General features: G+C 44.6%; 1 protein-coding gene across 1 annotated transcript; it reads left to right on the top strand.

Annotated features, from left to right (window-relative positions):
* The first annotated feature begins 332 nt into the window (after nt 1-332).
* On the top strand, nt 333-13284 carry MSMB (microseminoprotein beta). Its single transcript, XM_017859825.1, has 4 exons — nt 333-424; nt 6356-6461; nt 7763-7868; nt 13048-13284. Exons 1-4 carry the CDS (start codon nt 422-424, stop codon nt 13175-13177), a joined length of 345 nt encoding a protein of 114 aa, XP_017715314.1. The 5' UTR covers nt 333-421; the 3' UTR covers nt 13178-13284.
* The last annotated feature ends 1964 nt before the right edge of the window (nt 13285-15248 follow it).

Here is a 15248-nt window from a genome sequence, read left to right on the forward strand (position 1 = left end):
CTTATGCCTTCACAAAACCCACCTTCACCACCTGGCTATTGTGACTGGCATCCCTGAGGCTCTGTTTCTTTGTGTGTAGAATCAAATAAGGACACGTCATGTGCTAGCAATCCACCAGTATAGGGCGAAGGCTCAGCAAAGAGGAGTTCTCTCCTCCTCTGCTCTTTCAGGTCAGGAGCAAATGCAGATCGGGGTGGGGACAAGGTAAACACATAACTTGGGTGGAGATCTGATTGATTAATAACTCATAAATCATCTGAAACCATACTTTCCTTTTGCTAGTCAACCCTCTGTAAACACTCAATGTGTTCTTACCTTGTTATTCCCAATGATGTCGAAAGCGTAGTTGCCCTCTCCAGTATAAAAGTTGGATGCAACTTTTCCTGTATGTACCTGTCTATAAGGAGTCCTGCTTGTCACAATGGTAGGTAACTGGTTTTATATATAAAGGCTAGAAAAGCAAAAGAGAATATGTATTCCTTATTTTAATATGCTGTGATGTGTGCTTCTACCGCATAGCATTGAATGGTAAATGTGACCTAGTTAGGAATCTTCTGTTATTACCTGCAATTCAATGTGCAGCCCCCCAAAGTGGTGGGATTGTACTCTGCACATTGCGAAAATTGTAATGAGTTTAGCACTAGTTCTATTATCTAAGACATAAGTTGTTTCTCCTTCCAGTATTCTGGGGATCAATTAGATTTCATAGCTGTCTCTGATTCTTGGGTCCCATGTGAGTAATTTGAAATTAAAAATAGTTTCAGAGCTACATGACTGCATTGTTTTTGAGATGAGGGAACTGAACCTGGGGCGGGGAAGGAGCTGCCACTGGGGTCTCACCGCAAGCCTGTGAATGAGCTGAGATAGGAACCCAGGCATCCCTCTCTCGCTGCCAGGGGCTCCCAAACTTGGCTGGGCAGTGGAACTCCCGGGGGAATTTTTGAAGAACACTGACACCCATCTTCCACCCTGACACTCTGATTTAATTGGGCTGCAGTGAGAACAGGGCATCAATTTTAAAAGCTGCCCGGGTGATTTTAATGCTTACTCAAGTCTGGGAATCATTTTCCTAGGCCCTTTTCACTATCGTGTGTTAAGGAAGAATCTTGGGTTTTGGGGGTTTTATTTGTTTATTTGTTTGTTTTTGAGACAGGATCTCACTCTGTCGTCCAGGCTGGAGTGCAGTGGTGTGGTCACGATTCACTGTAGCCTTGACCTTCCTGGGCTCAGGTGATCCTCCCATCTCAGCTTCCCAAGTAGCTGGGACCACAGGCGAGCGCCACCATGCCCAACTAATTTTTGTATTTTTTTAGAGACAAGATTTTGCTATGCTGCCCAGGCTGGTCTTGAAGTCCTGGGCTCATGCAATCTGCCCACCTCAGCCCCCCAAAGTGGTGGGATTACAGGTGTGAACCACTGTGCCTGGCCAAGAAAGAATTTTGCTTCAAAATTTATAAAAACCCTTGCAAGCTTTTCTTGTGTCTTAAACTTGATCTTTCTTAAAACATTCTTTGCTAACTCCAGGGAATGAACTGGGCTGCCCTTGGGGCTGCAAGCGAGATGAGGCAAGAAGCAACCAGTCAAGTGGGAGGAGCCAAGGGAAGCTGGAGAGGGTCCTCAGGAGGAGACCCTGGGCCTCCTCTGGGCCACTCGGCAAGACAAACAAACTCTCAGAAACTGTCCTGAGACAGAACTGGGGATGGTAAAACAACAGTGGGGTGGGAGGTCCTCCCCATCTCCACTCGACTGGCTCCTCCAGCCCGTCCTCCATGCAGCCTCACAGTGAATTTAGCAAGCTGCGGAGCTGGCAATACTGCAGCCTGCCTAAGATCCTGAGGACCCCCAACTCTTTATTAACTTAAATTTATTAATTTATTTATTGTTATTTTTAGTGGAGATGAGTTTTTGCTATGTTGCCCAGGCTGGTCTCTAACTCCTGGGCCCAAGTGATCCTCCCACCTTGGCCTCCCAAAGTGCTGGGATTGCGGGTGTGAGACATTATGCCTGGCCAGACCTGCAACTCTTGATCATGGGATAAGACCCTTCCAGGAACAGTAATTTACCTAAAGAGACACAACTTCTAAGAGCACTGCCAGTCTGCTTCATCTCAAGGCTAGCAGCACCATCTAGAAAACCCAAGCCCATTCTGGCATCGTGGTGTATCTCCTGTGCCTGCACATATCAGGAGCTCAGGATTACTAAATGCAGGAAAGGAAGACATGAAGGGAGGGAAGGCTGGTGGCAGAATAGAAGACAGGAATGAAAAGAAGCTTTAGAGCCTCTCTATTCAGGGGTGGGCCTCACACCAGCAGTGTGGGCATCACCTGGGAGTTTCTGTGTAAGTCTGAAGACCTACTGAAGCAGAATCTGCAGGTTATTTAATAAGCTCTCTGGTCAGGCACAGTGGCTCATGCCCATAATCCCAGCACTTTGGGAGGCTGAGGCGGGCGGATCATTTGAGGTCAGGAATTTGAGACCAGCCTGGCCAACATGATGAAACTCTGTCTCTACCACAAATACAAAAACTAGCCGGGCATGGTGGTACACTCCTGTAATCTCAGCTACTCAGGAGGCTAAGGCAGGAGAATCACTTGAACTCGGAAGGCAGAGGTTACAGTGAGCCAAGATTGCGCCACTGCACTCTACTCTGGGCGACAGAACAAGATTCCATCTCAAAAACAAACAAAATAAAACAAAACAAAATAAACTCCCAGGAATGCACATTAAAGCAGCACTGGGTTGGTCATTGTACCTGGGTTCTCACCTGGGAGACTAGGTAAAGATACTGAGGCACTGACCCTGAGACTGTGTGTTTCCTATGAGCTCCCTGGGTAACTCTAATGCTTACCCAAGTGGGAGAACCCCTCTTTTTACAGGGGAGGAAAACTGAATTTCAGAGAGAGAGAGAGAGAGAGAGAGAGAGAGAGAGAGAGAGAGAGAGAGAGAGAGAGTCAGTGTTAGGCTATTTCTGAGATACTGTCAAGTGGGTAATCTCAAAATTACATAATTTGCTCTCTGCTGTCACCATGTTTGGACTCTCCCCTGGTGGTTCAATCTCGTGCCTCTGCTCTAGAGCTGCAGGAGACTTGGGGATTTTGCACATGTCACTTGTCCTGGGATGCAGCCCTGCTTGTCCCTGTTGACTCTCCTGCTTTGTGACTCAGTGAAACAAGATCCACAAGATTCCAGTGATCCCCAGTCCCCCAAGAGCCCTCTTTCTGCATAAAAGGAGTAAAAATGCCGTCAACAAGGCTGGCTTTTGGGGAAAAAAGTTTAGGTTTCCACCCTGATTTCGAGCTGAAGGTTCCTCAAAAGAAGAATGAAACAGAACAAGTGCCACTCCACGTCCTGGCTTGAGCTCAATGTATCAAGCGTTGTGTTGTTTTTAAAGAACTTCTTTCTTTCTTTCTGGCTCTAAAACTCATACATTTTATTGTAGAAAATTTAGAAAATAAGAGGAAAAGTCCAAAGAAGAAAATTGTCTTAATCCTCCCATCCAACAATGACTTGTTATTTGATACAAAACCCTCAGTGTGTTCTGAGCATCTCTCTCCGCATCACGGGAATCACGTTTTCATAGCCTGCTTCATTTCATGTGGTGACGTGTGGTCATCATTTGCTCATGTGACTTCACCTTCTACCCTGCTGGCTCGCCAGGTGTTCTTCTGAGTCACTGTTCTCCACCAGCTCTGTTCTTGGGCATTTTGTTTCTTTCCATTTTTCCACTGTAGTGAGCATCCTTGTGGAGGAGTCTGTCTCTGTGTCTGTGCCATTTTTAGGATCACATCTTGGAGATGAAAAGGTGAAACCAAATGTTGTAAATGGTTTTAAGAATGTAGATATATAGTAGCAAATTGTTCTCCATAATAATTGTTCAAAGTAAGTCATTCTTGTGCATATCACCTCCCATAGATGTCTCTATTTCCCTCTGGGCATTATAAATTAAAAGATTATTCTCACCATCCCATTATGTTTGTATTTCATCTACATTTTACATTGCTTTTGTTATCAGTAAGTTGAACTTTTTCATGTGTTTATTCATCATTTCTGTGTGTGTGTGTGTGTGTGTGTGCGTGAAATGCCACTTTATTTCTCTTGCCATTTTTCTGTTTAAGATGTTTTTCTTCCCCCATTGGTATGTAATGATATTGTTCTGAAAATTTGATATCTTTCTAATTTCAGTTATGTTCTTATGACATTTATATTCTCAAATCTATTTTTTTATGCTTAGAATAAGTACTTATGTATATATGCTGTGATTATTTTATGATCTTATTGTAAAAACTTAATCCTTGAATCCTTTTAGAATTCATTTCATTAATGGGGACTCAAGTAGGAAATTAACTTTGTTTCTTCCCCAAATAGTTCGCCACTTGTTCTAATACCATTTTTTGAATAATCGCTCTCCACAGAACTCAAATAACATGTTTATTTTATAATAAACTTCTACATATATTTATACGTTCTGGGTTTTCTTTTTTTCTTTTTTATCTTATCCAACTACCTTTGGAACTTTCTAGGTTCTCTATTTTTATCCCTGTGTTTGCCTTTTTTTTTTTTTTAAATACAGGGTTTCGCTCTGTTGCCCAGGCTAGAGTGCAGTAGTGCTATCATGGCTCACTGCAGCCTCAACCTTCCTGGGTTCAAGCGATTCTCCACCTCAGCCTCCCAAGTAGCAGAGACTATAGGGGCACACCACCGCGCCCACCTAATTTTTGTATTTTTTGTAGAGATGGGGTTTCACCATGTTGCCCAAGCTGGTCTTGAACTCCTGAGCTCAGGCAATCTGCTTGCCTTAGCTTCCCAAATTGCTGAGATTACAGGAGTGAGCCACTGTGCCCTGCCTATCTTTCTATTCTTATATGAGTAACATACTACTTCAAGTAACATCATTTCATAATAAATTTCAGGAATCTTGCAGAATAAATGCCTTCATTCCCATTGTCAAAAGACAAAATTACAACACATTTAGTTTAAAGATCTTAATTGACCCTTTTCTTTTTTTTGAGAAGGAGTCTCACTGTCTCTCCCAAGCTGGAGTGCAATGGCACAATCTTGGCTCACTGCAACCTCCGCCTCCCAGGCTTAAGTGATTCTTCCGCCTCAGCCTTCAGAGTACCTGGGATTACAGGCGCGTGCCACCATGCCCAGCTAATTTTTCAGTATTTTAGTAGAGAATGGGTTTCCTCATGTTGCCCAGGGTGGTTTCAAACTCCTGAGCTCAGGCAGTCCACCCGCCTCAGCCTCCCAAAGTGGTAGGATTACCGGCATGAGCCACCATGCCTGGCCCTTAATTAACTTTTACTTGTAAGTCTATAATCAGGCAATACCTATAATCAGGCAATTCCATGAAATAGATTGAGTGTTCTGCAGAGCTGACCAGAGTAGTTTGGCTTTATAGACAGAAAGAGCCAGAAAAGCAGAAACAGAGAACAAAAGTAAATTGGTCTTTTCAGAGTGACTTTGCTTATAAGTTAAAGCAGAGGGGACTTTCTCATCATGTCAGCTAAAACTGGCCTGTTGGGCATTTGGCTATTACCTCTCACTCTCTCCTAATTTCTTAGAAGGTTGGATAAGCAACTTAGTTTTGGCTTAGTGACAGAGAACTTCAGCAAGGGCGACTGCATTTTGATTTGGTCTGTTGGGCCTAGTGCAGGAGCTCAGTCCAAACACCAATGGCCTCCTATACATTTTATTTAACACCATCTTCCCTTTCAAAAGTTCCCAGAAATTACCGTGTTAAGGTTTGTTTGTTTATTTAGCTCATCTCAAAAAGATGGCAAAGTCAACTAGATACTTTTCCTTGTTCTAAATTTCAGTATAGATTAACTGGTTTGTTCGTGGAGTCATAAAAGATGCCATTATGACCTAGGAAATGAAGTTCTTAGCCTCACAGTCTGTGTTTATAGCCTGGCCCCAATTTTTTCATCATATCTCCAACCAATCCAGTTAACTATAATAAGCCTTCAACTATATATTTGTGTTGCTTCTCTTCTATATATTTGTTAATGTTTCATTCTTCTCATGAAACTCCTCATTCTGTCCTTTAAGTCTTACATATGCTGCAAAGAAGCTAAAAATTGCCTTATTTGTAAGGGTTTCCTGAACTTCCTCTGCAATGAAACAGCACACTTATCGTTGTTGCCCCATGCCTGTTGACTCCTGTTTGCCTCTTTCTGTAGTTCATGCTAGTGACTTGTGCAGGTCTTGTTCCCTCGCTAGGTCGTCCGAGGTTAGGAACTCCACCTCATAACCTCTCACCAGAAACCAGCCGAGGTCCTGGTACACAGCACTCAGTCAAGGATTATCCTCTGAATTAATTCATTCTCCACCCTGACCTTTCTTCACATTACAGAATGTTCTCCTGGGCGGCTTCGTGATCTTTGCCACCTTCGTGACTTTATGCAATGCATCATGCTATGTCATACCTAATGAGGGAGTTCCAGGAGATTCTACCAGGGGTAAATCTTGGCTTTTCAATGTTTATTATGTTATTGCAGCCTGGCAGATGGACCTGTCTGCAGATGAAAGCCTTTGTGTTTCCGTTTGTTTGTTTTTTGAGATAGTCATGCTCTGTCTCCCAGGCTGGAGTGCAGTGGCACCATTTCGGCTCACTGCAACCTCCTCCTCCTGGGTTCCAGTGATTCTACCTCCTCAGCCTCCCAAGTAGCTGGGACTACAGGTGTGTGCCACCATGCCTGGCTAATTTTTGTATTTTTGGTAAAGACAGGGCTTTGCCACATTGGCCAGGCTGGTCTCGAACTCCTGACCCCAGGTCATCCACCTGCCTCGGCCTCCCAAAGTGTTGGGATTACAGGCGTGAGCCACTGTGCCTGGCCTCACTTGGGGAGCCTTCTAAGAACACAGTAGCCTGGGTCCTGCACCCAGAAATACTGATTTCATTGTTCTAGGGTAGAGCTGAGACATGGGTGGTTTTCAAGTACCCAAGATGTTTCACATGTGGGTTGAAACATCCCAGGGTTGAAAACCACCAATGCAAAGCAAAGGGAAGTGTAGAAGTAAGAGACGTATCCAGAGATAATCCAGCAGGAAAAAACATGGTCCCAAGTACCCATAGGCTCACATGGCTACTACCTGATTCAAAAAAAGCGCGCCTTATTTTTTTTCTTTTTTTCTTTTTTTTTTTTTTGAGGACGCGAGTCTGGCTCTGCTCCCAGGCGTTCAGGTGGCCCGGATCTCAGCCTCACTGCAAGCTCCGCCTCCCAGGCTTCACGCCATATCTCCTGCCTCAGGCCTCCCAAGTAGCTGGGACTACAGGCGGCCAGCCACCTGTCACCCGCCTAGCTTTTTTACACCAACCTATATTTCACACCACGCTAGGACGGGCCACACCCAGGTCAATATCACGCCCGTTAGCCAGGATGGTACTCAAACATCCATGAACCATACACCCGTGATCCCGGCGCCCACCCACAGTCTCGGAACAACCTCCAAAGTGCTGGGATTACAGGCTTGAGGCCACCGCGGCCCGGCCCTTATTTTTTTCTTGAAATATCTGTTCTGAAATAAAACTTAGAAGGATGTAAGCTTTCTGTAAGAAAACATTATCAGCAGCATGAACTGAACAGTACTGGAATTAGCCATGGGTGAATACAGGAGCACCATTCTTAGATACCTTTAAAATTATTGAGCTCCTCTCTCTCTGGGAGGGGTATAGATAGTAGGGGCAGGACTCAATGTCCTGATAGGCCTTGTTCTCATTGCATGACTTGCACTGATGATGTTGTGTGTATTGTTTTAGAATGCACGGATCTCGAAGGAAACAAACACCCAATAAACTCGAAGTGGCAGACTGACAACTGTGAGACATGCTCTTGCTACGAAACAGAAATTTTCTGTTGCACCCTGTAAGTCTCAAGCCAGTGCTGGCCAAGAGGGGGATATAGCTGTTCTCTGAGGAACAGCTACTCTCTCTTGCAAAATTCCAACCTTCAGGGGTTTAGTTTTTGTTTTAGTTTTTTCTAGACTTTACATAGAGTAGTTTTAGATTCACAGCAAAACCGAGCAGAGGTACAGAAATTTCCCATATGCCTCCCACCCTCACACATGCACGACCTCCCCATTATCAACATAGTCCACCACAGTGGTATATTTGTTATGATTGATGAACCTACATTACACATCATTATCACCTGAGTCCATAGTTTATGTTAGGGCTTACTCTTGGTGTTGTGGTATTGGGGGGTTAGCTTTCAGTCCTGTTTCTTTTTAAAAAATTGTGGGCCAGGCACCGTGGCTCACGCCTGTAAACCCAACACTTTGGGAGACCGAGGCAGGCGGATCACGAGGTCAGCAGATCAAGACCATCCTGGCTAACACGTGAAACCCCGTCTCTACTAAAAATACAAAAAAAAAAAAAAAAAAAATTAGCCAGCCGTGGTGGCGGGTGCCTGTAGTCCCAGCTACTTGGGAGGCTGAGGCAGGAGAATGGCGTGAACCCGGGAGGTGGAGCTTGCAGTAAGCAGAGATCGCGCCACTGCACTCCAACCTGGGCAACAGAGTGAGACTCGGTATCAAAAAAAAAAAAAATTGTGGTAAAATATACGTAACATAAAATGTACCATGTTAACAATTTTAAATGTATACTTGAGCAGCATTAAGTACATTCACACTGTTATGGCATCACTGCCATCCACCTCCAGAACTTGTTCATCTTCTGAAACTGAAGCTCTGTACCCATTAAGCAGTCACTCTCCATCCCCTGCTCCCCAGCCCCTGGCAACTACCATTTTACTTTCTGTCTCTATGATTTTGACTACTCTAGGTCCCTAATATAAGTGGAATCATACAGTAATTGCTTTTTTGAGACTGGCTCATTTCACTTAGCATAATATCCTCGTGGTTCATCTCTGTTGTAGCATGCGTCAACATTTCCTTCTTGGTGGTTCATCTGTGTTGTAGCATGCGTCAACATTTCCTTCTTGTTCAAGGCTGAATCATATTCTGTAATACGGAGAGACCACATTTTGCATCTCCATTCATCTGTTGATGAACACTTGGGTTGTTTTCCACCTCAGTCTGATTTCTTTTCTGTTGTTTTTGAAACTTGATAAGTAGCTTTATTCCAGATGGGCTCCTGAAGACAGGAAAGAGTATCTAAATGGTCTGACACTATTCTAGAGATTGGCCCGGTCATCACTGCAGTCTGGGCCTTGTAGATTTGCAAAAATAGCAGTGGCTCTGAGCATAGGCAGAGGGATTAGATGTGAGGGGTAAAGGGAGGATCTGTAGTGTGCCTTGCACCATAAAACTTATGCTGCTTCACTGCTCAAGTTTAACTCACGTCAACCCAAAGGCTATGCAGATGTTTTCTGCTGGGTTGCTATGGACACCAGAAGTCTAGAACTTGAGCAGACAGAACACAGAGTACCCTCAGTGCGGTCCTAATTTACCTGTTTCCTCAGCAGCTATGTCCATACCAGCTACCTAACTCCCAACCCCCCAAATCCATCTAACTTCTTCCTGTAGCCTTGGCTTGTAGTGTTTTGCAGGAACAGGAATGGATCTGATGGCAGAAGCATTGGTGTCAAGGGGCATTTCCCAAACTTGTCTAATCACAGACTCACCTGGGAAGCTTGATGAAATACAGATTCCTGGGCTCCATCCTAGAACTGATGATCAGAATCTGTAGGTGAGGGGCCAAGGAGTCTGAATTTTAACAGGTGCCTCGAGAATCTTATGAGGACACCATGAGTAGAGAAGCAAGCACTTAACTTAGATCAGAACACCTGAGTCCTACTGAACGTGAAGTGCCTGGAGAGTTCCAGCCACATTTATTGAGGAGGCCCCATGCTAGGTGCCAATGCAACAGAGGAATATTGGACTGAGAGATGGCTGGCTGCTCAGAGCAGGCTCCTGGGCATCGCATTGGCCGGATCACTGGGTATTACAGCTGAGCCTTGATTTTGTGGCTCCAGGGATTTGTGATTGTCTTTATATCAAATGTTAATGTCACTCTGGTAGAGTGTGATTGTATCCCAGCCAGGTGAAGGACTGGTGACTGATCCCTCCCTCACAAAGGAGCGCAGGTCCCTGGCGGCTAAAGTGTCCATGTCACTCAGATTTGGCATCCCTGCCCTATTCTAAGATTCTCCACTGTAGGCTGGGATTCTCATGGGCCTGGTGTGGAAAAGAGCCAGGCTGCTCCTTGCAGTGAAGAGGGAAGAACCTCACTATTGGAGTCAGAGTAACTTGAGTCTGAATCTCCATTCCCTTGTATACTAGCTGTGTGACCCTGAGTAAGTTTCTGAATGTCTCTGAGCCTCTGTCTCCTCACAGTATAATCAGGTATAATCAAGTGGCTATAAGAATTAAATGAGATTCTGCTATATATTCTTTAACCCAACAAACACTTAAGGTCTTCTCTGTGCCAATTCTGTGTCATGTGAGCCTGGGACAGTAACTGACACCTGGTCAGTTTTCAAAGTGCCCTTTCCTTTTCTCCTGCCATGCTGCCTATTCCATTTGGCACACTGCTCCACAAAGGGGAAATGAATCAACGCCTTCTTCCCTGGAAATGCCTCACTTCCTACCAAGTTTGTTTTTCTCATGAACTTTTTTCTCCTCCATGGAAAATACAAACTTTGATTAAGCTTTTCTGGAAGAAGTTTTTGGACCCACTGCACCCTCTGTGGGATGCTGCCCAGATCTCAAGGTGCTCAGTGGCAGTGGAGCCTGAGGCTGGGGGCCCAGGCAGAGGCTCCAGGGCAGGGCATGGGAGATGTCCTGGGCTCCACGCTGCTTGGACCCAGGGCTAGCTCCCTGGCTTGGGTGAGGAAAAGGCAGTGGGAGACGAAAGGCCAAGGTCATCCAACCACTGATTCTGGATAGCTGAATATCCAATGTTGACAGTTTCTCTTCCCTCTCTCTCTCTGCAGTTTCATCTATAGAGCTAAGTCTGGTTTGCATTGAAATAAGCATCCAGTAATACGCCCTTTGCCTTACCAACTTGTACTTGCACACAGGCAGAGGAGATTCACCATTTCACTTCCTACCATGAACTGAAAGAATTGTATCTCTTCAACAAGCACCACTTTATTTTTAACCTTTTTTTAAATTGTGGTAAAATATATACTACATAAAATGTGTCAGTGTAACCATTTTAAAACGTACAATTCAGTGGCATTAAGTACATTCAGAGTACTATGAATGTACTTAATTTCCAAATCTTTTTAATGACTCCAACCTGAAACTCTATATCCATTAAACAATAACTCAGATTCCCCATCCCCCAAACCCATGGTAACCTCAAATCTACTTTCTATCTCTATGAATTTGCCTACTCTAGATATTTCATATAATTCACACGATGTTTGTCTTTCCGTGTCTGGCTTATTTCATTTAGCATGTTGTCAAGGTTCATTCATGTTGTAGCATGTATCAGTACTTCATTCTTGTTTCTGCCGGAATAATATTCCATGGCATGGCCATACCACATTTTGCTTATCCATTTATTTGTTGAACACTTGAGTTGCTTCTGCCTGTTGGCTAAAGTAAGAAATGTTGTTCTGAATATTAGCATATAATGTTTATCAATATACGAACATTGGCATATAATGTTTGAGTCCCTGCTTTCAATTCTTTTGGGACATATGCCCAGGAGTAGCTTTCTGGGTCATATGGTAATTTTTTGTTTAACTTATTGAGGAGCTGCCAAGCTGTTTTCCACAGCAGCTGCATCATTTTACATTCCTACCAGCCAGCAATCACCTTTAAATATGAAAGGTTTTAAATGACATTTCCCCCAATTTTCTAAGTAAAACATATGAATTATAGAACCATGGGGAAGTATAGGAGAAAAAAGAAGAAAAACGTACTCATAATCCTGACTACGTAAAGATAATAACTATTAATATTCTATATTATTATTTATGTATTTATTTGTATTAAAAAATTGACACAGGGTCTCACTATGTTGCCCAGGCTGGTCTCAAACTCCTGGGATCAAGCTGTCGTCTCACTTTAGCCCCCTGAGTAGCTGGGATTACAGGCATGTGACACCATGCCTCAGCTTCTATCATCATTTCTTTATGTCTCTTTTCTACATTTTTTTTCTTTTACATAGTGGATATCAAATTTTATATCACAATTTTGTGGACTGATTTTTCCACTTAATATTCTAGCATTGGGCTGGGCATGGTGGCTCATGCCTCTAATCCCAGCACTTTGGGAGGCCAAGGCGGGTGGATCATTTGAGGTCAGGAGTTCGAGACCAGCCTGGCCAACATGGTGAGACCCCCCCCCCCATCTCCACTAAAATATAAAATTAGCTGGGGGTAGTGATGCGCTCCTGTAATCCCAGCTACTCAAGAGGCTGAGGCAGAAGAATCGCTTAAACCTGGGAGACGGAGGTTGAAATGAGCTGAGATTGTGCCACTGCACTCCATCCTGGGTGACAGAGTGAAATTCGTCTCAAAAAATTAAAGTAATAATAATAATAATAAATATTCTAGCATTAGTATCATCTCATCTCATCTCATCTCATCTCATCTCATCTCATCTCATCTCATCTCATCAGAACTCTTCAGAATATCTGTATGAACTGCAGCTCAATTAGAGGTGGTCTCTGATTTTCATCAGCTTCTCCCTGGGCTCCATGACACTGGCCCGGAGTGACTCATTGCTCCGGTTGCTTGAGAAAGCTCCTTTGCCAACAGGCCTCCAAGTCAGGGCTGGGATTTGTTTCCTTTCCACATTCTATCAACAATATGCTAGCTGCTTCCTGAACAGGGAGGGTGGGAGGAGCCAGCATGGAACAAGCTGCCACTTTCCAGAGTAGCTAGACTTGCCCCTGGGCCTGTCAGCACCTACTGCTGACCTTCTGTGCCTGCAGGATGGAATGTAGGGGTAGGCTGTGTGACTCTATGGTACAAAGTGGTCCAGGTTCCTGGAGGCCACACTCTGGGGCTGCCAGCCAAAGGGTGCCCTTAAGTTGGAGTATGGGTGACTTCCTGAACAGAGCTGGCACTGGGGAGGGGTGCTGGGGTCCTTTCTCTTCTAACAGGCCCCGTTTTGTCTCAATGACAGTGTTTCTACACCTGTGGGTTATGACAAAAACAACTGCCAGAGAATCTTCAAGAAGGAGGACTGCAAGTATTTTGTGGTGGAGAAGAAGGACCCAAAAAAGACCTGTTCTGTCAGTCAATGGATAATCTAATGTGCTTCTAGTAGGCACAGGGCTCCCAGGCCAGGCGTCATTCTCCTCTGGTCTATGATCGTGTAGCCATGCCTATCAGTAAAAAGATTTTTGAGCAAACACTTGAATATGTGTGTACTTTTAATTTATAACTTGTGTATGCATTGATTTAATGCACATTATAAAGAATATAAAACATTTTAAAAGAGAGACAAAAATACACATGAATGGCCAGGCACAGTGGCTCATGCGTATAATCCCAGCACTTTGGGAGGCCGAGGCAGATGGATCATTTGAGGTCAGGAGATCAAGACCAGCCTGGCCAACATAGTGAAACCCCATCTCCACTAAAAATACAAAATTAGCCGGGCATGCTGGCAGGCACCTATAGTCCCAGCTACTCGGGAGGCTGAGGCGGGAGAATCACTTGAACTTGGGAGGCGGCGGTTGCAGTGAGCCAAGATCACATCAGTGCACGCCAGCCTGGGCGACAGAGTGAGACTCCGTCTCAAAACACAAGCAACCAACAAAAAAACCCAAACCCAAACAAAACAAAACAAAATAAATATGAATAAAAGTTCTATTTTTCCTAAGCTCTATAATAGGTCATTGTGCATCCCTTACTTGGGGGAACACTGCCACTCTTACTGTTTCTGATGTCTGCATTCTGCTGCCCGTGTCCTGCTGTCTGGCGAATGATGAAAAAAATGTATGTCTTCAAGCTGGAATTAGATCCCTTTACAGTGTTCCTGTTTATCCCTCCTTCCTCTTCACCAGGAAGTATCTTCTGTGATGTATCCCCCACATTCCTCTGTGTTTGCTTGAGGTCAAAGCAGCTTAGAACAAGACAGCCTGAAGAAAGTGCCCCCAAGACCACATGCAGCCCGAGGGGAATTAAAGGCCAGAGGCTCTGCCTTGCAGATAGAGCGTGGCCTGGGTGCAAGGCCCCAGTATCAGTTATCTCTTGCTACACACAGACCACCCAAAACTTAGTGGCTTAAAACAATGACAACATCGATTCTCTTTTGATTGTTTCTGTGTCAGAAAACATCTGTTCACTCAACAGGTCTATACTGAGCACCTGGGTCAGGCAGTGCTCTGGACCTGGGGATACAGCAGTGAAGCAGAGAGATCTCAGGAGAGAACCCTGCTCTCCTGGGGCTTGGAGTCAGCTGTGTGTACGCGACAGATCAGAAATGAGCAGAGTCATCTGTTGAACAATCGGTGGGCAACTGATAAAAAGCTTTATTTTCCCCTGTCCCCTATCTGTTCAAACATGCTATGTGGGCCAGTTGAGCAATTCAGAGAGGTCCCTAAGCTTTCTTGGTCACCTTCGGATAGTTTAAAAAAGTGGTCTGAGTTACATTTTGAGTTATACAAAGTCTCATTCCAGGGGCTGCATCTGAATTGAGAGGCAATGGGGGACAGGGGAGTTAAGGGCTCCTTCTGCCTGAGGTCATGTTCTAGGCTGACTTTTCATGGGACTTTTGTGGGCCTCTCTCTCCACAGCTCTCCTTCCACTCACAGCCTATGGCTGTTATCTTAGCTTCTGCATCAGAATCTGTGTCTCCTGTTGTTTTCTAATGAGGTTGCCTTGCCCCTTGTAGGAGTCACTCTTGGGTGAGATCCATAAAACCCTGCTATGAACATCTCCTTTGCTGAGGAATGTGGGGAAGCTGCTGGCAAATCCACATGTATGGAGGACCTCTGTCAAAACTGATGCTGAAAGAAGTGCTATTTTAACATCTGGTCACAAGTAAATAATGTGGGTTATAATCTGGGCTGTAAACTGGACGTGGTGGCTTATGCTTGTAATCCTGGGTGAGGTGGGAGGATCGCTTGTGCCTAGGAGTTCGAGGCCAGTCTGGGTAACACAGCAAGACTCTGTCTCTACAGAAAAAAAATTTTAAACCAGGCATCATGTTGCAGGTCGGTAATCCCAGCTACTCAGCAGGTTGAGGCAGGAGAATCGCTTGAACCCAGGAGGCAGAAGCTGCAGCGAGCCGAGATTGCGCCACTGCACTCCAGCCTGGGCGACAGAGTCAGACCCTGTCTCAAAGAAAAAAGAAAAGAAATAAAGAATCTGGGTTCT

The sequence above is a fragment of the Rhinopithecus bieti genome, unplaced genomic scaffold (genome assembly GCF_001698545.2).
Source record: "Rhinopithecus bieti isolate Rb0 unplaced genomic scaffold, ASM169854v2 scaffold_52893, whole genome shotgun sequence".
In the NCBI taxonomy this organism is placed as follows: Eukaryota; Metazoa; Chordata; class Mammalia; order Primates; family Cercopithecidae; genus Rhinopithecus; species Rhinopithecus bieti.